We start from the raw sequence: 23,303 nt of genomic DNA, 5'->3' as shown, positions 1-23,303 counted from the left end.
GGAAATCAAATGTGTGATAAGCTGCAGGATTCAAACACAAGTGTAACTTTTAAATACATGTTCATACTTTTATTACACAATCAGAGAGAAAGAAAAGGAGAGAAAGTGCAGGACAGACAGACAGGTGACAGTCTCAGGTGTGTACACTGCTACAAAACAGCACCAGAGAAGGAGGATTTAGTGTTTGTGTTATTAGAGTGCTAAACAAGAAGAGTTCCCAGATGGTACAGTGGACACATGTGTGACTCCTGTGATTAAAGCATCTTTCTTTCAGCTTAACGAGTGAACCGTCAGCTCGTTCAAACACATGTTAAAGTCCGTTTGGGTCGACCCCACCGAACAGAGGCGGCAATATAACATAGCTAACATTAACAGTGCAGTGAATCCTGCTTGTGCCGTAATATTCAGGACTGCAAACCGAGCAGCATCACTGACTTTCAGCTTGTGTTTGTGGATATATGACTGACTTTAATTATCCATAAAATCACCACATTCTGTGGCTCATCATCAAGAGCACTGAGCTGCTGCTGTGATTGGCTGATTAAATATGAGTTAAAATGGAAACAATTAAAATGAAGGCAGTGCCAATAAAACACAAATGTGTGACTGCTGCGGGACAGAGGTGACTGGGTGGTGTGAACTCTTTCCCTGCTCTATCATACACACCATCTCCATACCCACCTCCACCTCTGACCCAACCACCCTACAAGAACTCTGATTGTGTTTGACACTATTGTTTATAAAAGATTGTGTTGTATATAAGACTTAAGTGTCACACTGAGGGGTGTGGGAGAACTGCAATTTCAAATTCCTGTGTATGATTCTGTACACGTGGTTTTTGACAATAAAACTAACTTTGAAGTGAAAAACATCTGAATGTTTTTTTGTTAACGGTTTTATTTAAACTACACACGCTAAGAGCATCACAGGTACTGTACATTTCACAGGCCCGGTGTCCTGAAAGCTTTGGAAAGATAAAAGAATGAAAAGTGTTTTATTATTATTGTGACTGAGTGAAGTTTAAATTTATCTCATAGATGACGACACACTGCTCTCCCCTACACGAGTATCGATACCAGTACCAGCAGTATTGACCTTCTACTTACTTGGCCTTGGATTAATACCATAAGTATTGCAGTATTGTGCAGCAGTACCTGAAACCACAAACAGAAAACCTGCTTGCTGACTTTCCCTGAAAACTGATGAACATTCAATTAATTCAAGCATCAGACTTTAACATTTAGACTTTATTAAAAAATGATTTTCCAAACGAGGAAAAAACATGAAAAAAAGATCTTTGCGAATACGTTAGTGTTGGAGCGCCGTGGGTGGGCGCACAGCTTCACTCTCACACACAGGCTCAGAATGGCGAGCGATGGAGGTCAAAGTTTAACTCTGGGCTTCATGTAGTGTTTCCTGCAGCCGCTCCACCTGCTTGGAGCCGCCGAGGATTCAACCTTCTGCTCGCAGCTGAGCCGACAGGCCCGTTTACAGCCTGTGACCATGCCTGCGGTCTGTGTGGAGACACCACGCTGAGCCACGAGAGACGGTTTCTGTTAAATGAGGAAGGATCTGCATAAAAATGAGGTAAAAATGAAGGTATAAAATAAAAGCACTGACTCAGCATCTGTAGAAAAATAGGACAAACCCATGACGGGTTCTGTTTCTGCAGCTCAACCCAAAAAAAGAAACCGACTCGTTTCAAATATGGCGCTTGCCTCCAGCTTCCGACCGCCGCGTCACGCTGCTGGTGCTTTGGTCCTGGAGATGATGTCACTGTTTTGGCCATGTTTGCGGACACTCGAGCTTTAGTGGTTCGTGGGCAGCAAACAGGACACGAAAACTGAGCGACAGTGTGCACGCAGCTCAACTCAGACCGCCGACTAATATCATTACTGCAATAAACCAAAAGCAGACATCTGAAGGTCAGAACGTCGACTCAAGACCACACGCACATTCACCAGAGGTTGCATTTGAACGTTATAACTGAACCTGATCGACACTGAAGCATTCGCAGTGAAGTCGCTCTCCAAGATGGTTTAATCCTCAAAGCGAACCTCTCGGCTGCTCGTAGTGACACAAGTGGAGATGCCCTAAGAGAGGCGGTTAGATCATGTGGAAGCAGCACAGATGTTGTCTTTTACCCTGTTTCTACACCCGAACGCGTCAGTCGAGCTCTGAACACGTTTTCCTGATTTTCAGATCACAGCTGAGGTTTAAACTCCGCCCCATGACAGCAACTTTGCGTGATTCTCAGCTCCAACAGCCCTTCCACCTGAAACAAGCTGTTTACCACTGCTCCAGGTTATCGTCTTCTGATTAGCTGCCCCTCTAGCTGTTCCAAACAGCTTGTAGGCGGGGTTTCTATTCTCTCTCTGTGACTTCAGAGGGCCAAAGATATACAAAAACAAAAAAACAAACTGATAAACTGAGTGTTCAGAGGAGTTGGAGCTCAACTGACGCGATCATCGAGCACGAAGTGCAGGTACACGACAGGAAGTAAGGAGAAGAGCACGCCCACTTTTTATTCTATTTTTTTTGGGCTGAGCAGCAAGAATTGCACCTCGTAACAAAAACTGCAGCTCGCTTTCACAATTAAAGGTTGTGATATAATAAAGGCTCATCATGATGATTGAAGACCTCAGTCCAGTGTCTGTCGCACCATGGAATGTGTTTCTATTGTTTCTAACTGTTTCTGGAAGCTAAAGCGTGTGGAGTGTTTCTGCACACAGAAGGCATTCGTGTTTTCAGAAAGGTAGACAAAGAGTTGCAGCACCTCGGTGTGAAGGCAGAGACAAGGAGACGTGCAGCGCTGACGGGCGGGAGTCACGTGATATTTACATGCCCGTGTGCACACAATACACTAGGGTCCCCCCCCCACCCCACAGCGCCTCCCACCCCGAGCGTCCCTTCAGAAATCCTATCCTCTTCTTGGCGATCTGCTCATTAGCTGTGAAATCACTGACTGTTCTCAGGACCAACATGGGTGGAGACAAACATCGTCACATGATGGGAAGACAGCGCCGGGTGTGTATGTTTCTGCACGTGCGCTCCAAGAGATGCTGGGGCCGGAAACATGGTCGGTATGTTAGGACTTAGCGAGCCGATCGCCTTCACCGTGCGTCCTCGTGCGGACCGTCAGCCCCACAGTTTGCACAGCCGTCACCTCTGCATGGCGTGCCTAGAGCCTGGTGCCTGTTTCCCTTTCCTCGGAATGTCCGGCAGCCCGAGTGGCCGCCTGCACTGACCTTTGGCCTCTGGCTCAGAGTCGCTGAGCTCAGCGTCGGGGCAGTACCCGTCGCTGTCCTGATACGATCGCGCACTCTTCAAGCGGTGCTCCGGTGCTGGTTTGGCCCACAGCCTCTCCTTGGCACCGCTCTTCCGGGACAGTTTGTCTGCCCGCAGGTCCTCGGTGGTCCGGACCAGGTTGATTGTGGCCTGTTTGAAGGAGCGGCCAAAGTGCTCCATGGCGGACTTGCGAAAGACGCTCTTCTCGTTTGCAGTGTTGCGGTCAGCGGGCGTCTGGCATGAGCCGTCCCTCTGAGCAGCGCCCTTCTCCAGCACGCCATTAGATTTGGCCAGGCATGCTCGGTCTCGCTCCAGTCTGCCATTGCTGTTGGAAGGCTGTCCGTGAAGCGCGCCGTGCAGCGTCAGAGGTTTCCCGCTTGGTTTAACGTGCTGCGGTGCACCGCTGGTCGAAGACGTTCGGCTGGTGGAGCGCTCGTCTCTGATGCTGCGGCCGTGCAGCTGAGGCTTCCCCTGGCCCACCCCCTCACCGCCGTGCTCACCCACGTTCCCACTGTTGTCTGGGCACAGCGGTCCGTTCCCAACACCCAGAGCTTTGGGCATCTTCAGCTTCAGAGTGATCCTCGGAGGAGGCCGGGACAGCACACTCTCCAAGGGGAACGAAGCAGGAAGACCTGCAGAGAAAACACATGTTCAGTCCCTTTTTCTCTTTTCCATAATCACATCACAGACAGCTTAAGAGTCCTCACAAACTGTTTTATCCTTTACTTCACCATAAAAAAGAAAAAAAAAGAATCATAAATCCATCATAAATCCTGCTGATCCCAAGTTATTGTGTTACAGGCATTACATATATTAATTTACATAATTATTCAAAACTCAAACCAGATCATTTTACAGTGTGAACTTCGACCCCATTTCTGATTAGTCACTTTAAAATCTGGGCTGATTTAAAAGGATCCAAATCATAAAATTAATTTATGATTCTGACAGGACGTTCTTCTTATCACATACCGAGTGTTGGTTTCTACCTGCTCATTAACAGGTAAAATACACAGAAACTTTTCATAGGGGTCAAAAATCACTAATTTCTCACTGGAAAGCTTTGACATCCTATGTGGGATGATCCCTCTGAACTGAGCCGAGTCTGAGCTTTGCTTTGTATTTTTCTGCGTTACATGACCTGCTCTGAGGTCAGCTGATACAAAGAGCAAGTCACGGAACTGGTGCTGCTTTTCACTGTGAACTCACCTGCAGAAATCTCCTGGTTCGTGAGCTTCACATGCAAGTTGAACATTTGCTCCTGAGCTTTGCTCTGCAGCAGCTTCAGCTTCTCCCGCCGACTCACCATGTAACACAGGTTCCTCACCTGCAGCCAGATACACACAACTTTATTAAAGACAGCAGTATAGATGGGATCTGATTGGGTGACAGCAGGTTCACTCCTCAGAGTTTCTATAAATGCTACTGAATCAGCAATGGTTGCTCTGACACTGAGTACATGCTCTGATCTTTTAGGCTAAAGCTAAAAAACCACATCACCACTAACACAGGCTGCACACACACACGGCACAGAGGAAGCACCCACCCTTTCTAGGTCCTGCCTCAGGTGCATGAACATGCGCATCCGGGTGTGGATGCTGTCCTCCTGCGGCTGGAGCACCAGCTGCTCCTCCTCCTCTTTAGGGGGCAGCAGAGCCCTGTTGAAGCTGCTCTTCCTTTTCAGCTTCCAGTACTGGTAGATGAAGTCCACCAGGTGCGGGGACAGCCCAAGGTCCCGGGCCAGCTGCTCGGGCTCGATCAGGGTGTAGAACTCCTCCTCCAGCTCCTGCAGCCGCTGAGCTCGCTGGCCCCCCTTCCCCGCCTCTCCAGGGGCTTTGGATCGAGCCGGGCTCAGGCCGGGCTCTCCGGCTTTGGGCTGGCTGTGTTTTAGGCAGTACGACTTGAACTTGACTTCATCCCCTTCATCCAGGATCGTCTTCATCTCCAGGCTGTGCTGGAACGCACAGGTCACGTGGAAGGGGGTGGTGCAGTTCTTTACTGAACACTGAACAGGGGGAGAGAGCGGATCGAGTTACTTGAGGGAAAAGCCAGCTTACGTCCAGCTCCAGTGCAGACTTCTTGCTGCAGACGCTTCGAGGATCATAAAATCAAACTTGAATGTCTGCAGACATGCAATCATTCTAAAGTAATCTCTATGGCATAAAACGGAAGGAATAACTCACCTGGATGCACGCACCTGTCTTCAGCTTGCACAGACTGCAGATCAGAGACCAGCGACTGGGGGGGATGTGGGAGACTTTGGTGATGGGCTCCATCCTCTCTGGACAGGCGATGCTCACCTGCAGGACCACACATTTTCACTGTCACTATCACTATCATTTCTGCACGTGTGCTCCTTTATTAAAGGTCTATAGACCAAAGCAGTAAATATTTTCATCTTAGTCTCTGATACAAAAAACCCCAAAACATTATTTGTCACTGTTTGTGTTGTTGCACCCGCTTCCCCTCATCCCGGATTCACTTACCTCAGGGATCCACAGAGCGCAGCTCACATGAGCCCACCTTGTGCCGGCTCTTGTCGCCTTCATGGCCCCGCCTTTCTGGGGACACAGGAGGCACTGCGGGTCAATACCGAGGACGCATGTCCGGCACAGCCAGTTACCAATGGGCACCTTAACAATGCCGTAGCACGCCTGCGGAAAGAACAGCGGGATGCAAGTGATGTGTAACCAGAACATCAACAGAAACAACACAAAAACACAAGTGTGCTGCCCGGGGTTCCGACACACGCTCCGGTCACAAGGTCAGGGCTAGCAAAAGCAGAAAGGCGTTTCCTACCTGGTGCACACAGATGTTGCACTTGTCACAGAACACCATGTCGTTGCCCTCCTCGCTGTCCGGAGAGCGGCACACATCGCAGATGACGTCTTCATCATATTCAATCCCCAGACCCTCCACTGTCTCGATGGCGTGCTTCATGTTGTCGTGGCACTGCCTCTCCAGCGCCTCCATCGCTCGCTCCATCATTAGCTCGTCCACCGGCTCTTCACCTGCAGGACCAAACAGCAACACCCCACGTGATCAGACACTCCCGAGAACAAGAACAGAGGTGTCTGAAGTATTCAAAGTGTGGACTGTGCCCCCCCAGTGGGCAGCACCGGTGCTGCAGATGGCCCTCATTTATAATGGGGCGATCGTGGCTCAAGAGTTGGGAGTTCGCCTTGTAATCGGAAGGTTGCCGGTTCGAGCCCCGGCTTGGACAGTCTTGGTCGTTGTGTCCTTGGGCAAGACACTTCACCCGTTGCCTACTGGTGGTGGTCAGAGGGCCCGGTGGCGCCAGTGTCCGGCAGCCTCGCCTCTGTCAGTGCGCCCCAGGGTGGCTGTGGCTACATTGTAGCTTGCCATCACCAGTGTGTGAATGTGTGTGTGAATGGGTGGATGACAGGTTGTGTAAAGCGCTTTGGGGTCCTTAGGGACTAGAAAAGCGCTATACAAATACAGGCCATTTACCATTTACCATAATAAACAGGAAGGTTTAACTTTGAAAAACAGCCAAATATTAAAATACATGTAAAAAGCCTCAAATACAAAGCCAACAGAAGACAAAAACAAATGTGCAGAAACAGAAAAAAGGAAGATGCAGCGTCACTAAGCATCACGCTGGATCATCGGGCCCGTCTTACCCATGCGTTCAAGCTCGTGGTTGAGCGCGTGCAGCCAGTAGAGGTCCATGTCATCCAGGTCGTAGCGGCACATGGCCTCCGCCAGCTCTTTGATGCTCACGAAACCCGGCTCCTTGGACTCCTGGCTCCAGCACTGGATGTACTTCTTCTGGTGGGTGTACAGCGTTTCCTTCTGCTTCTCCGCGATTACTCTGACAAGAAACAGCAGAGAGCCGTTAGACTGAATAGCTGAACCAACCAGAACCTGCTTCAAAGAGAGCCAACAAACACATTTAAAGGTCAAAGCTGTAATGATTGCGATATCTCTTCCTGCTGTGATTGAGAGAGCGAGGCGATCAGCTGACGCCGAACGTATTTGCTCTCCTGTTTGCACTTTCAGACTGGTCTGTGGTCATGTTGAAGCCATGGCACAGATTCTTTCTCCTCCTCCTCCAGGAGACGCAGGAGCATTACCGATCCAGCTGACAGGTGAATTCCCCCCCAGGGCTCCTACCACTGGGTCATGAGATACCTGAGCCGGTTCCCGTTGGGGTGGAGCTCCTCCAGAGCGTTCAGTCTCTGAGGCTGTGTCTGACGTGGTCATGTGCTCAGCTACGGCTGACTCGTGTAAACTTGTCACTTGAGTACGCTGATCAGCGTACTCAAGTACCTGTATGAAGAGGAGGTGGCAAACTAAGACGTTTGGGAGGCGGTCAGACTCACCTGACGGACGGCTCTGGGATGGTGTCTGGGCTCGCTGGTACCTGCACTCCTTTCTCCCACTCCTGCTTCCAGGTGTCTGCCAGCAGGTAGCAGTCCTCTGGGGAGATGTGGTGGGAGTCAGGCAGCTTCATTGCACTGATCAGGTCTTTCCTGAACACCTGTGGGGGAGAGAGACGCACACAGGTAGTCAAACGCCATCCTGACATTTACTGACGCTCAGCAAAGTCTGATACGCACCTCAGCTGGCTTCTTCGGGTTGGATGCAGGCGTTCCAGGTTTGCTCCCATATTTGTTGGAGGAGCAGAACGAGGTCGATGGACCTGAAAGAAGAAAGAGGCGAATAAAAAGAAATGTAGGAGACAGTTTGGTCTGGGTTACGGGTCACGCTGCCATGCCGCGACTGTTTTTGGACCCCAAGCCTGAGACGTGTGGTCAGCCTGAGAGTGGTGTACCTGTGTCCGTCTGTTCTCACATCCAAAACACCAGGAGGCAGCACAGTTTCTCTCTGTGACCAACACTCTTCAGTCAATTGAAACTTGCCATCACTAGAGGGCGACGTTAGGCTGAGGTGTGGCATCAGATTTTGATGTTAATTTTTTTGGTTGTTTTTTTATCAGAAAGGTTAAATAAGAATCTTTTTGGCCTTGGTAAATTCTTTAAACATGTTAAGACAATGTCTCCACAGAACCACGAACAGCATCCATGTGACGTGTTCAGGGAGACGCACGTCAGGCACATTTACAAGTGTGACGCACCAATAGCATAAATCTGAAATGCTCGAAGAGCGTTTTCACATTTTAAAACTGGAACAGGCTTATTATTTTCCAGTTTTAATGATGCTGCCGTCTCACACTGATTATTCAAATGGGATCCTTTTGATTCTTTTGCACAAACAGGCAAGACTGCACACAGATCACTTTCGTCTGTTGTTACAGAAATAGTTACAGAGCAGTCACAGGTTAGAAATGATGATGACGCTGGAAACGAAGTGGCAAGCTTGACTCACTCTCATTGTCAGAAGTGTCACTGCTGCTGGAGGACCGGAGGCGTTTCATCCTGTATCATCCTGCAGCAGCAAAAAAAGATGATGACATTCAAATATTGATGATTTTTAAGGCCAACGGAACAGAAGTTTGTGGACACAAAGAAGAAATTTGTACTCACCGTAAACTTCAAATTGAAAAGCATACTAGTAGATTCTTCTGTCAGACCGCTTCAGTTCATATCTGCAAACCACAAGTAAATAAAGACATTTATAAAATTACTCAACTATTACATGTTATTATATCTCTGCTGTAACTTTCTAATTCACTTGCTTTTAACGCGTCATCATCACATATGATCACTTTTGTTTTATTACTTTGTGTTGCATCTCTATCTGTGAAGGACGGAGCAGCACTCACCCGCCTCACAGGTGTCATACAGACACAGGTGTAGTGATTCATCACACACAACAAAGACTGTTGTGTGTGATGTTGGTTTTTATAACTTTTAAAGCATATCTGTGTCAATAAACAGGAGGTGGAAGAGGCCAGAGCGACACCAGTCCTAGATACAGAACGCTGTTTCAACAGGGGGCACAAGCCTGACATTCCCCATAAAGACACAAGGAAGAGGAGGAGCCAGGAGCCCCTCTCCTTGCCATATCATAGTGGCGTACACCTCACGTGAAAAGCTCAAGTCAACTTACAGTGTTGGAAGCTGTTGGTAAATATAACAGCAGGTTCTCCCTGATAAACAAAAATCATATTTTCACTCCATGTTTGTGCTTTTCCACTTGACTTTTCAGTAACCTTAAGCACCAGAAGCTGCAGTTCCTTTATTTTCCAGCAGCGGCAGCAGTGAGTTAGTTCTCATAGACTCCCTCATGGACTCGAGGACCACAGTATTGTTTCTATGTTGCCAATTTCCTCGTCGCCAGGTTTTTAAAATAGTGGCTCATGAAGGAGACACTCTCATGACTCCTCAAGTGACGCCATTGACTAGTCAATCGGTATCATGCAGTCTGTTGACATCACTTTTTCAGATCGCTTGGAACACGGTGGAATATGTTCAAAAAAGTACCGGGTACTATAACCTATCCCTAACAGAGAACCCTAAAAATCGCGACGAGCCTACCCGGGTAGGTACTAATACTAAACAGTGGGCTCACTTCTGCCCCCAAATAAAACCAGTATGGCAGCAGCTACCACTTCAATGCTGAGGGTTCCACGCTGACGATGAGTGCTCCCTCCATCTTTCATGTACAGTGTGTGGAGGCTGTTCAAACAGGTTCATATATGTAAGATCTCATTACTCCACAGCAAGGTGTGGCAGGTGTTCTCCACCTGACATCTAACCTGTGGAGGGAGGGCGTACGGATATGACGTCAGGTTGTTTAAAAAGCTCATCTGACAGGAAACGATGAGAAAAGGCTAACACACTGTTTACTTCCCTCCCTCTTCCTGTTTTGTGCCGTTTCTTGGCTCACCTGAAAGAAAGCCTCACACACCTGTGTAAAGTGTTGGCGCCAAACTGTAAGGCCTGCCCGCGGGCTGGGAAATCAAACATAGGCGCCTCCATCACTCAAACATGTCACTTCCTCGGAGGCTCTGAGGCGGGCATCTGTGCTGCTCCGCTGGGTTCATACCCCGGGAGCCTACCAGCCGCTCGTGGTACCGGGGTAAAGAGGCAGGACGGCCCCAGAGAGAGCGCAGGCCCCGGGCCTGAAGGGACAGTCCAGGGCAGAGCCCAGAGCTCAGCTCGCCACCATATTGTTCACATTTTCCCGCTCATACCTGCAGTCCCGCCGCTGCCGCCCGCGTTATTCCGCTCACACGGTCCTCACACGGCCTCGGCCGGGGCTCTGGTTCCGGACTCGGTACTTCTGTCCCCGCAGCTCAACGGGAGGATCCAGCTCTGCTGCCCGGACACCAACACGCCACAACGGCCCTATTGTACAGCGCAGCCCACCGGGTCCTAAACCCCGCCGTCGCAGTCAGCCTCCGCCTTCCTCGGAGTGGTGCTAACGCTGCATTACCGCCCCAAGCGGTGGGAGTGTGAACCCCAGGCAGATTTTTGTTCGATAAAACGAGACTTTTGGAAAATGAAAAAGTCCGTTTGTGGCAGGGGTGGCATTAGCTGGCATAGGGTGCCACTCTAAAATTATCTCTTGTCACCCCTAGTGCCACCCTAGCTTTGCATGTGACAGTGTTGTTTTTAAGTAAAAATAAGGTAGCATTAACACTTTGAGCCCAGCAACAATTAAAAATGAACATAAATCCTAAAACTGAATATATTGCATACACACACACCGTTAACAAATGGTTTTACCCATGGCGCAGACCGGCTTTATTTCTTGTTTTCACTAGTTTTCAGTAGATTTTGTAAACTTTATTGATTATAAAAATTGTGCATACGTTTTCAAACTTTACAATTATTATTTGAATTTAAAGTTATAAAATAATTTACTAAATGTGTCTGTTGTTTTTACAGTTAAAAAATATATATATATATATATATATATATATATATATATATATATATATATATATATATATATATATATATATATATATATATATATATATATAACTACTACTAGGATTCTATGGGTTTTTTTTGTGTAATTTCAGATCAGTTGTGTTAATACAGTACGTCAGTGAAAAAATAACTCTAAATTCAGACACGTGAGGTTGGGCCGAAAATAATTATACCAAGCAACACAAAAAAAAATTTAAAGGTGAAATACAAATGTAAAACCAAAAGTAGTAAAAATGGCCAATTATAATTTGGACCTCAGAGTGTTAAACCAGCAAATCATGGAAAATTAGGTTCAAATTTCTCTTCATTACGGTGCAGATTTCTGATATTTTGTGTAAATTTAAGTAACAATTTGATTTTTTCCTAACAAAAAAAGTGTGAAACATAAGTTAGATATGTGTTTTTAAATAAAACGGCCCCATATTGTGTAACTTTATGGATTTTATACTTATTGGGCTACATATTTATTTATTATACAAGCTATACAGGACATCAAAGTTCACGTTTTATGTAACTGAAATGTTTAATTATGTGGGCTACAGAAAATAATGAAGTTATTGACTATATTTATTTGAAACGTAAACTTAATGCATTTGAATCATTTTAACCCCATGTAACACCTGCATATGTGTTTAAAAAAGGCTTTGATTTTGCCACCCCATTTGATTTCCATGCCAGCCAAAGAAAATTTCTCTTGATCCGCCCCTGGTTTGTGGGTCTTACAGTGTGAGTGGGTAGGGGGCACAGTCCATTTATCAGTCTCACAGTGCAAAGAACTCATCCAGCATCTACTATCCTACTGGCAGTCCTACGATCTTGTTGGGTTGTCGCTTCTCACGGGACGTCCAGCTGCTAAACCAGGATGTGAAGCTTAGCATCAGGATGTTTTCTGTTACACCTCTATAGAAGGCTGTGAGGCGAAGTGTTGGGAGCCCTACTTTCCTGAATCTTCCGAGGGGGTGGCTTTTGTGCTTTTTGATGACTGCTATGGTGTTAGCGGAGAAGAACGGCTCATCAGCTAAGTGCACACCAAGGAACACTGCTGACACTCCACAGCAGCACCATTTATGGTGAGGTCTGCGTGGTGATCTTAGCCAAACCTCCTGAAATCTACACACCACTTCAAGCTTCTTCACGCGAACTCATTATTGTTACTTGTAATAATGAGAACAACCACTGTGGTGTCATCTCCAAACTTTGCAGTGTGGTTGGTGCTGGATCTGTGCGAGCAGACTAAACAGCAGCGGGCTGAGGACACAGCCCTGAGGTGAGCCTGTGCTCATTGAAATGGTTTTTGATGTGTGGTTGCTCACCTTCACTGTCTGCTGTCACTTTGTCAGGAAGCTGAGAACCTATTCGCAGGTTGCAGTGTCCACAGAAACAAGCATCAGCTTTTCCACCAGCCGCCTGGCGGTAGTATTGCTAGTTTGCTTGATGAAGCTCAGATGCACACAGAGTGACGCACTCTGGAGTGACTGCAGTCAAAAAATCTTAATTGTTACATCTGTGCTGAGACTGGCTCTGACACACACCCTCCATACAGTAACAGTCACAGAGACTAAAATTAAAAGTGGAAAAAAAAAAGACGATAAAAGCTAAACTGAAACATGAAACCAGCTATGGAAACTAAACTGGAATTAAAAAACTAAATAAAAATAAAACTAGGCAGAAAATACAAAACTATAACTGCTGCCAACAAAACACAATAACACCTGTCCTCTCAAATGCTTTCTTGTCCCTCCTTTAGGGGGCTCCATAGCTTCACCACCTCCGCTCGCTCCAGCTTCACTGAACCTCTGCTCTCAGACACATCAGTCAGGGTTTCCTGGGTTTTACAGTTAATCTGGAGATATTGGTCAACCCTCAGTAACACAGTGGAGACAGACCTGATTCATAAAATACAGACACCGTGTGTAAGTATTCTCACTGGCCACTTCATTAGCTACACCTATTTATCTTCCCTTTAACACATGTATCTTATCAGCTCGGTGCATTTATGCATATAGACCTGATGAAGAAGAGCTGCCGAAGTTTAAAGTGAGCATCAGAACAATGAAGAAAGGTGACCTCAGCGACCGTGTTTCTAGGATTTTCCCACCAAGTGGTTGGAGTTTACAGAGAAAGTATTGAGCGAGCAGCAGCGCTCTGGGAGGAAACGCCTCGTTGCGGTGGAACATGTGAAGCATGTTCCTAGCAGACTGTCCAACCTGGTACTACTTGTACCTAATAAAGTGACCAGTGAGTGTGTTTTGAATGTGCAGAAAGTTTCAGACATCAGAAGAAATCTCCCTGAAGCACATCAGAACTGATAAAGTCCAGGAAAAGAAGATGGTCATTAAAGCAAGGCGTGGTATAAACACTGACCTCTGACTTCTTTAGATTGACACTCACACACACACAAAAAGAGAACATGCTCTAAGCCCTGACCTCCATCAGCAGAAGCAGACTTACACTGAAAAGAAGGGTTGAAAACAAGATCTTTCAGCTTGTAATCTGATTTTTATAACAACATTACTTTACAGACTACAGCCTTGCAGCACAGGTATAACAAGTGTGCAAACACAGGTGATGTCCCAACATCACAGTCAGGGAGTAGTAACGCACCACACTAAGCCAGAACGCTGGACACTGAGTTAATGAGGACAGAAGCATGATCATAACCTCCCACTCATTTCTGACCTTCCTGTGATCGCCTAACGGGACCTGATCACAAACAACCCGACACACTTTAGCTTTTTGTGACCTTTAAAGCTCGTCATTTACACATGTTGGTGATCTGAGAAAGAGGAAGAAGAGAGCTTCCCTTATTCACTCTGAGATGCTGTGTTTGTGTAAAGTTGACTCCACAGAGTGTGTGCTGATGGCTTGAGACGATCATTGACCACATCAGGATCACCCAGTCTGTCAGCTCGGCCTGAAACAAAGTTGTTTTATTCTCGGAGTACAAAAGACGCCACACATAATGAATCTTTTACTAAACATCAGGATTGAAACCCTTCATGTTCCTATATAAAAACATCAGCAGAGTATAAAACAAATATTACAAATGTTGTTCTTTAAAAAACGATCACACAGAAGTGCCTACATCAGAAACACAGCTACTGTTCACACAGCGATCACTTAATCAGTCCAGCTTTGGCCTAACAATCATCAATACATCAGATACACACATGAGTCTGTCATGTGAATCACTCACACAGTCCCTCTCTCTCACACTCCCCTCCCTCTCGCTCACACTCCCCTCCCTCTCGCTCACACTCCCCTCCCTCTCGCTCACACTCCCCTCCCTCTCTCTAACACAGACTCAAACACACCCAGATCCTGGTCAGACACACAAAGAGGGCTTGGCTCTCTCGGGCAGCGCGAGCATCCCTCGTGCAGCAGGTTGAACTACAGTCAGGTTACAGGTTCAGCACAGAGCTACATTCACAATGAAGCAACATCACCGAGTACATTCGGAGCGATATAAATATTCACAGCTATGAGCAATGAAGGTGCAGCGGGGTTCCTGACCCAAGCTCATCACGCGCTCCTTCACCTCCTCTATTCTTTAAGGACAGAAGGACCATCAGTTTAGTCTGAGCTGGACGGCGTGGAGGGCGGAGTCACCGTGACATCACATCACCTACAAGCCCATCTGCATGTCGGCGAAATTGAAGAAGTTGTCGACGTCTTGAGACGACGTGTTTTTGTTGTCGGAGACAAAAAGCTGCAAGACAAAAAAATATCAGTAAATGTGACATCTTCGAAAACGCAGAGTGAAGCCATAAGGATCGGGCCGGGACCGCGCTGCGCTCACCTTCGTCCCGCTGAACACCTCACTGGCAATGTTCTTGCATGCTTCAACAACTCCGTCCCCGTTCATCTCAAGGGCAATGACGGGGCCTTCGGGGAAAACACGACAGTCAAACCTTTAGGACACCGACAGCACCACCGCCCCATCTCCACCTGTGAGTCAGCCTGATACAAACATAACTCCCCCCTTCATAAAAATTGTTTTTATAAGTCGCCTGTCTGCATTGTTAGATGCATAGCCTCTTTGACTGACAGCTGTCTGCTAGCTTCACCTGAACTGGACCTGTGGACTGTGATTGTGCTTTTGGAGCCTTTTGGAGCATTTTTATTTGCCATCACGTGACCAATAACATGGCTGCTGTGAGGTCACAGTAGTGACAGAGCGTCCAACAAGGCTGAACTCCAACTTTGCTAAGTGAAATTACAGAATTTCGATTGGATGTTACTGATTAGCAGGTATCTATGTCAGACTGATATACTTGTACAGTCTGTGGACAAGCATTAGCTCCACCCTCTCAGTTGTAGAAACAACAGTAACCTTTAGATGCTAAAATGTGCAGTCCAAAACCACCAGGTGACATCACTGAAGTCATGTCAATCTTTTACATACAGTTTATGACCAGGAGTGTTACATTACAACATGACGTAAATGGCTGTATCTGTTCAGGTGTTTTACCTGCTGTCACCCAAATATGTAATAAATGAATGAGAGTGTGATTACAAATATCACACACTGACTGACACACACCCTCTGGTCAGTACGAAAGAGCTCCTGATCAGCTGATCAGTGAGGAAGGAGCGAGTTTACCTTTGGTGATCCACTCCGTGAGGTCATCGGCGTCCCTCTGAAACACTCGCTTCACGTCTTCCGGCCGCATCGACACTTCTTTCGTCTGGATCAGCACAAAGCCTTTAGCGGTCGCCTGACCACATCGGAGAGAGGTTAAAGAGGTTAAAGTTCGCAGTGACACTTTAAAGAACCGTCAGTGAGCATGCTCAGATTCAGAGCATGTCCCGCATGCCTGAGTGCTGGAGTCACACAAGTTTCAACATAGCGAGCAGAGGATGGAGGACTGAGTCATCACCTTGTTGTCAACCTCAAGAGCCGGAACTGAAAGAATTCAGAGCGGTAAAAACATTTCTGAGACGAGGAAGCAAGTCTGTGTCAGGAGCGTGACCGAGCGGGTTCATCGTACATGCCTTTGTTTGCTCAGCTTTACGGCCTTCGGCAACTCATTTTATCTACCTGAGGACAGGTGCCGATGGCGAGAGTCCACAGCTAGAGGTTCTAATAATCAGCTCAGTGTGTATGAATAGCAATCCTCGATGCCCAAAAGCTCAGAACACTCCATTCATCTCAGCTTTCTGCTCTTGGATCTGTGTGACGTCACAGAGAGCGGAGAAATGAGCTGTAAATGAGCTGTTCACTGAACTGAACTGTGACTCATGCTAAGCTACTCTATTGTATACATTCTGTTGTACATTATTAAATACTGTATAATCTAAAATCAAATAAAGCCGCCAACAGAAGTAAAGAGTGTACTGAGCTGTCTGTATGACACACCTGTGTTTGAGAGATTTAAAGGATCGCATCATTAACAAGTAAACTTCACTTTTTTGCAATTCAGAGCTGGCGATGGACTCACTTCGTCAATGAGCTTGCGGGCGTTTGCAGTAGTGTACTCTCCAGCGAAGAAGACAAAGAGGCAGGACTCCTCGCTGTCCTTGTACCTCCCACCTTTTGTCAGTGGCACGATGCTTCGCGCGGGGTCGGCGGAGACTCGCACTGACTTGAAATCGGACTCAGGGTCTGGTGCCGGAACGAAATCCAGAACGGGTGAATCCTCTGGCATCAGGCTCCAGTTGGTCTCCCCGGACACGGGCGTGAAGTCGTGGATGTTGCTCCAGTTGTTGTTGAAGATGCTCAGCCCTGCGTCCTTGAAGTGGAAAGCGAGCTCGGGGTAGTAGTACTGGAAGCAGCCGAACTTCATCCCCGTGGACGACTCGATGATGGGCTGGGTGGCACAGCACAGGAACACCTCCATCTTTTTACAGTCTCGTGTGCGGAACTGCTGACATGCCACCACACACTTGATGTCTTTGCAGTCCCTGAAAAACACGCTGCCTTTGACGGGCCCCAGAACGATGCGGCAGTTCACGCAGTCGTCGATGGTGATGGTCGCCGAGTGATCGAACACATAGATGTTGCAGTTCTCGCACTCCTGGATGACGAACTGCTGACCATTCAGTTTGCCGGGCAGACGGCCCACCGTCACGTCTTTGAGGCCGGTCAGCATGTAGTCCTTCGGGTCCACCTGTGCAGAGAGAACAGAGGATTCAAACACTGGTCACACTCTTACGGATGCACAGAGACACCATTTTTAACCCTTCTGTGACCATTAAAGATCCGAAAGCAAAGTCTGAGAGTTAAAAACACGCTGATAACAGATGTGTGGGAATCAGCTGGACCAGAAGTACTACTTTATTTCACGTTGTGTCATCTTTGACATTTGTGTCATATTCAACTAAAGAACGATGATGTGTTTCTGCAGCAGGCTGCTGCTGCTAACCAGTGTTGGGCAAGTTACTTTGAAAAAGTAATTAATTATAGTTACTAGTTACTTCATCAAAAAAGTAACTGAGTTAGTAACTGAGTTACAAAATTCCAGGGTATAATTGGCCATTTTTAACTACTTTTGATTTTCCCTCTACATTTCACCTTTAAAAACTATTTACTTTGCCTTGTTTGGTATCATTCTTTTCAGCACAACCTCATGTGTCTGAATTTACAGTTATGTTTTCATTTTGACAAACTGTATTAACACAGTTGATCTAAAATCAGACATAAAACATAAAATCCGAGTAGAAAAATTTATATTTTTTTACTGTAACAACCACAAACATGTTTATTGAATCATATTTCATAACTTTAAATGAAAATATAAATTGTCAATTTTAAAATCATATGCACAAGTTTTGCAAACAACAAAGTTACTTGCAGCCATTTACCTTTTACCCTTTTTAAAATAACCATTTCAAACTATTTACATAACAATCAGGTGTTCTGCATTCAATAAGATGCCACACAAATTATCTGTACCACTCCAAAAAATTATTTCTGTCCACTATAAAGGAGAACATCACATCCTGATACCCGCAGCTCTGAAAGCAGGAGGTGTATCATTCTTCCTGTTTTCATTCAGCAGTCGCCTCATTGTTCTGACACACAACGCAAAACTATCCACAACACTACACACCAACTACACAAGACAACACATTAACTACACACTCCAAACACGCTAAACGTCACAAATCTCTCACATCTCAAAACTCGCTCTCTTTTTCTCTCTCTCTCGCTGTCGCTCCTAAAACTTCCCCCTCTTCCTAAACAACCAAATGTCATTGCTCAAAGCAGCAGTGCCCAGATTACTTACGTAGTCAGCTACTTCCGTGCAACTGATATAAGGTGCGGTAAGCTGAAGACAGCTTTAACCGTCTGTTTGTTGAAAAAAAGTAACGCGACCGCACCGCATTTTCTTGTTAGTAACGGTAACAGCGTTGTAACAATAGAAATAGTAATTAGTTAGATTACTCGTTACTGAAAAAAGTAACGCCGTTAGTAACGTCGTTATTCCCATCACTGCTGCTAACAAAGAGCAGCACGCACAACCTAAAACTGGCTCCTTGCTCAACTGTGCGTGATGTTGAGACACGACACTGGTTCATCAGCTTCTAAAGCATGCTTGTTTGATATATCTACACAAATATGTGTTTTTAGCTAATATCGGTCCCAAAACTCGACCCTGTCACACGTTCAGATATCTGAGATGTGTGACTCTGACACCACATCCCTCTGAGCCTGCAGCAAACTGAAGCTGGTTTATGGTTGGTGGATATTTTGGTTGTCACTTTTAAAGGTGTGACCTCCTGTGGGGTAACACCGCAGCTTTAATGTGTGAGAGGGGTGCACGTGAACCACATGCCGTTTGGTAGTAAATCTGATAATCAGATAACACCGGCTGCAGGAGGGAGGGGTGGGGGTGCCTGAGCCATGCTGTCTTAGCTCGCTGCTCGGCTCACAGCGAACACGTGAAGCTGAATCTTTGGCTGGCGAACAGCAGGAAACATGTTTCCAGAACAGGAGCCCACGAAAGCACCGTCAGTGCAGATAACGTCACTATTATCATCACTGAGACTGACAGATATGTGACATCACAGGGATGATCATGTGACGATGTTCGGTGCTAGGCCCACACTTTTTTATGCAGTGTTATTTGTTCCGATTATTCCGATTTTTTGTGTGTGTCACCACTTCTATCCAAACAGGAAGTGACTTGGCAACTGAATGCCACAGACACTACGAGGATGGACACATTAAACTTTTCTCTATTTTGAGGAGAGAAAGGGAGACTACCAATGAGAGCAAAGATTATTGTTGATTAACATATGACCTGGAGCTTTACGTAGGCAACTGGAACTTTATAATGAGCTTTTCCAACAACATTCTGATGTATTTATTCATCTCTTGTATTTTCTGGTTTTCCCTAAACGAATACGTATACATAATGGAGCCATTTTTATATATTGAAGCTTTTTGTTTGTGGACTTGGTTTCATGACTTGCTGATCTCACTGTGTTTTTTCCATTTTTAGCTGTGGAGCTCCAGCTGGACCTGTGCACATTACACTTCTTATTCTTTATTTTGCTCAGCTGAGTTATTTTCCCTTTCATAAGGACATGGTATGGCATTTTATTTAGCATACACAGAGTTTATTGTTATTTTTTGATGAATTTATTTAAATCATGTGGCTTTTTTTAATTAGATGCATGCAAACTGAGTTCAAGTGTAACTTTTTTTCTTCTGCGTTTTTAATTGTTGGGCTTATTATTCTGCTTTCAGCTTCGAGCTGCTGTCTTTAATTTTTTTGTAACACATAAAGTTTCGTTTAAATTCACACATTCACATCTGGCTGTTTTGGCTGTGAACAACGACAGGAACAGAAATGTCGGTGACCTGAGAGGGCTATTTCCGGCGTCTTTTGCCAGGTGTGATCTACCTGCGCTAAAGCCTGGCTGTGGGTGTGTCCCGGTGCTGCTTACCTTCTCTCGCTTGTCCCAGCTGTACTGCTTCGGAGCCTCCTCGCTGTTGTTGCCAAGGGGAACCGCGTTGCCCGTCGACGCAGTTTCGGCGGAGGTTGTGGTCGGCGCCCGTTCCTCTTTTTCCGGCGACTTTCTCTTGGATTTCTTGGAGAAGAAGCAGCCCATAGTGGCCTCGAAACGACGGGGCAAGCGGGAGCGGGTTTGTGTGCTCGGAGAACGCGGTTAATGCGGCCGAAGCTCAGGCTGGAACTCTTCGCTTGGCTCGGTATTTTTCAGCTTCCCGTTTCACGGCTTCGTTTCGCAACCAATCGAAACCCCGAGGGTCGCTGTGTCAGCCAATCACAGACGTGAGCATAGTGACGAAACCACGCTCACAAGGGGCACGCTCACAAGACGTTTAAGGACAAGTAGGAAAAAGGAGCTCAGAACCAGTCTAACTCTGATTTATGTTTGCGAAACACGCACATGAAGAGTGTGGAAGGCCAGAAGCTCTAAAATGAAATATTTAATTAATTAAATAAATCATTAAATATGTTATTTATTAATTACAATTGGAAATACATATTACACAATTTATTAAATGTTTTAGATGGAATGAATGGCCATTTAATTCATGATTTATGTATTAAATTATTTAATTTATTAATTACATTGTTTCTACTCTGATTTGATGTTTTTTGTCACGGTGCAGATTTCTGACATTTTTTGTAAATTTGAGCATATAACAATTTGATTATTTGTAACAAAAGAGTGTGAAACTTCACTTAGACTTGTATTTCTAACCAAACCACGTTATGTTGTGTAGCCTTCTGGATTTTAAACTTATTATCCAGGCTATACAGTATATAAAAATCAAAATTCACATCTTTTATGTAACTGAAATGTTTAATTATCTGGGCTACAGAAAGTAAGAAATTTACAGACTATGTTCATAAGAAACATGTTTGCACTTACTGTATTTTAACCATATATAATGCATATTACAGGATGTAACACCTGCATATGTGTAAAGAAATGACTGTGATTTTGCCACCCTAAGAAAATGTTTCTAGCTCCACATCTACACCTAAACAGAGGTGGGCAGCACCCACCCAGGTGAAAACTAAAAACTCTTATTTTTACAGAGTACTGCAAAGGCAGCAGCAGTGACACCAGGCCACGCCCCTGAGGCTGCTTCCTTCACACCAGAAAGCAGCTTCCACAAACATATTATTGTGATGTAAATAATTACCGCTGACATGAAAATCATGTAGTTCAAAGCTGCTGCTTTGAGGCCGCCATGTTTATGTGCTGAGGTCTAACTGTGCGCAACCAAAAACCACACACACAGACACACACACACGCTCGCGACAGATTAGCCTGCAAGTTAAGCCACAGGCCACTGTAATTATAGGTAATTCTCCTCTCCCTGCTGAAGCTTCTCTCATTAATTGATCATTAATATACAAATTGTCATGACCACTGATCAAAGCCCATCAATGGCTCACTGGATCAAGTTCTGATCAGGTTCTGATCCACTGTGGCCAAAGCGCTTGCTCATCAGGGCTCATATCATTGTTGGGTTTTCTCTGTCTTATTGTAGGCCTTGATTGTTTTTTTCTAAAACATCGCTATGGGGATAGATTTTAATTCCAGGAATGAGCTGACATTGTTTAATGTGTCCACTTCACTTTCATCCACATGGGAGGAAGTCCCATGCTCATTAGATCTTGTGGTGTCATATTACTCCAGTTTATTGTGGTAATCTAGTAGCATGAGGTTAGCCGATGTCTTTGTAGCTTCTGTTCTGCCTGCAGCCTGCTGGAGTAGAGATGCTGGGAACCCTGTGCATCAGGAGGAATTATAGAAGTTCAGTTTCAGCATCATTCACACAAAAGCAGAAAGTTCAAGGAAACAGCTCCAGATTTCTCAGATAGCCAAGGAGTGACTACCTACTACTATAAGCTGTGTAGAATAATAATGAACAGAATGATATAATCAAATATGCAAAGAAGGAGTAGGACCCTCCACTCCCACTCACACAAAAACACAGCCCCATTCATTTACCCGTCAATTTGTAAAAACCAGGAAGATTGAAAATGAATAATATATGCACAATAATAATAAAAGAAAGTGCTGGATAAGATTAAAAAGAAGCAAAAACCTGCTTTCTGATTGCTTGCTTGCTTGTTTGCTTCCTTAAAGGTGCTTTTCGCAGTGACCCTCTGCAGACACTGACTGAAACTTTGACCACCAAGGGGCAGCATCTGTAACATTTTCAGAGTGTGTTGCTGTCTAAAGTTTTTATATTGGCCATTTCTCAGTACTCAAGAACGCAAGTCTGTACTTGCATTCTTGCTATAAGTTCACACAGGAGTCCATACTTCCCAAGAACATAACGCAATCATTCTACAATTGGAATGGCACTGTACTTGATGACATCACAACTCCAGAGTTTGTTTAATATTTGCAATGGAAATTACACATTATATAAAAAATTACATCCTGTCTACTAGGCTTCATACAGTTACACAGAAAGCACAGGAACAAATAAAAAACTGAAATAAACCAAACATTAACATTAACAATCAATGAAAGACTTGGATGCAAAAATTGTGATTGGCTCCAATCAGCTCGCTAGCTACTCCATTCTGGAAACACTGTCCAAAATGTAGCTAAATCCAGTGGAGTGGTTTGGTTTAAACTAGATTAAAACCAACAATGGTCTTAAAAATTATATATTTTAAAATAAAATAATTAAACATAATAACTCTAAATGGGTTGAGCTACACTATGGACAGTGTTTCCAGAATGCAGTAGCTAGCTAGCTGATTGGAGCCAATCACAATTTTTGCATCAAAGTCTGTGATTGGTTGGTTTTGTGGCACATTTATAAAGGTGAACTGAGTGAGAGGGGCTGTTGTGTATATGGATAATAGCAAACACTGAAATACATTTCTTGCATGCAGCAATAAATTTTGTTCGCTCAAATTAAGCTTTTATTCACTCAAAATATTTCTTCCTCAAAATGTAACATTTGCACTTGCAAAAATTATTTATGTGCGCTCACAATAGAGGCACAAAATAACGCCATACCAGTCAGAAGTTCTCACCTGAAAACAGTCATAACGAGCTATGTATCTAACTGGTAGTAAGGAAGGGACTGATGGAGGCTGCGGGTAGAGGTGGTGGGGGGAGGTGGACCTCGATGAGCAGTGTGAGAACCAAGCTCACGTCAAGGAGTGAAAATTTCAACTAACAGTGGAAATGTGA

The 23,303-nt window shown here is 45.3% G+C and overlaps 2 protein-coding genes across 6 annotated transcripts; both read right to left on the bottom strand.

Annotated features, from left to right (window-relative positions):
- Nucleotides 1-1,228: 1,228 nt before the first annotated feature.
- jade3 (jade family PHD finger 3) lies at nt 1,229-12,596 on the bottom strand. Of its 5 annotated transcripts, none has more exons than XM_085448181.1 (12): nt 12,470-12,596; nt 8,799-8,860; nt 8,641-8,700; nt 7,872-7,954; nt 7,635-7,792; nt 6,933-7,123; nt 6,088-6,299; nt 5,775-5,942; nt 5,472-5,588; nt 4,835-5,293; nt 4,498-4,615; nt 1,229-3,920 (listed from the first exon to the last, which is right to left on the bottom strand). In XM_085448181.1, exons 3-12 carry the CDS (start codon nt 8,687-8,689, stop codon nt 3,163-3,165), a joined length of 2,313 nt encoding a protein of 770 aa, XP_085304307.1. In that variant the 5' UTR covers nt 8,690-8,700; nt 8,799-8,860; nt 12,470-12,596; the 3' UTR covers nt 1,229-3,162. The 5 variants fall into 5 exon arrangements, with proteins under 5 accessions (XP_085304307.1, XP_085304306.1, XP_085304305.1 ...); XM_085448180.1 differs by lacking the exon at nt 12,470-12,596 and adding an exon at nt 10,105-10,641; XM_085448179.1 differs by lacking the exon at nt 12,470-12,596 and adding an exon at nt 10,126-10,641.
- A 1,462-nt stretch (nt 12,597-14,058) lies between these two features.
- On the bottom strand, nt 14,059-20,385 carry rp2 (RP2 activator of ARL3 GTPase). The gene is made up of 5 exons (XM_085449192.1): nt 20,052-20,385; nt 16,598-17,266; nt 15,760-15,874; nt 14,956-15,041; nt 14,059-14,865 (listed from the first exon to the last, which is right to left on the bottom strand). Exons 1-5 carry the CDS (start codon nt 20,214-20,216, stop codon nt 14,782-14,784), a joined length of 1,119 nt encoding a protein of 372 aa, XP_085305318.1. The 5' UTR covers nt 20,217-20,385; the 3' UTR covers nt 14,059-14,781.
- Nucleotides 20,386-23,303: the final 2,918 nt, after the last annotated feature.

This window comes from Copadichromis virginalis, linkage group LG23, assembly GCF_057382275.1.
Source record: "Copadichromis virginalis isolate Kocher_CV1m ecotype Utaka linkage group LG23, C_Virginalis_male_GT1.1, whole genome shotgun sequence".
Classification (NCBI taxonomy): Eukaryota; Metazoa; Chordata; class Actinopteri; order Cichliformes; family Cichlidae; genus Copadichromis; species Copadichromis virginalis.
The sequence above is the reverse complement of the archived record's forward strand: the minus strand, read 5'-3'. Positions and strand labels throughout refer to the sequence as shown.

Excerpts from the sequence above, each read along its gene's own strand:
- jade3 (XM_085448181.1), bottom strand. The coding sequence starts at position 8,689 with ATGAAACGCCTCCGGTCCTCCAGCAGCAGTGACACTTCTGACAATGAG. Across the intron at positions 6,300-6,932 it reads CCACGAGCTTGAACGCATGG|GTGAAGAGCCGGTGGACGAG; the intron begins GTAAGACGGGCC and ends TTGGTCCTGCAG. Across the intron at positions 5,943-6,087 it reads GCAACATCTGTGTGCACCAG|GCGTGCTACGGCATTGTTAA; the intron begins GTAGGAAACGCC and ends TTCTTTCCGCAG.
- rp2 (XM_085449192.1), bottom strand. The coding sequence starts at position 20,216 with ATGGGCTGCTTCTTCTCCAAGAAATCCAAGAGAAAGTCGCCGGAAAAA. Across the intron at positions 15,875-16,597 it reads CCCGCAAGCTCATTGACGAA|GCGACCGCTAAAGGCTTTGT; the intron begins GTGAGTCCATCG and ends CGATGTGGTCAG. Across the intron at positions 14,866-14,955 it reads AGGTGTTCAGCGGGACGAAG|CTTTTTGTCTCCGACAACAA; the intron begins GTGAGCGCAGCG and ends TTTGTCTTGCAG.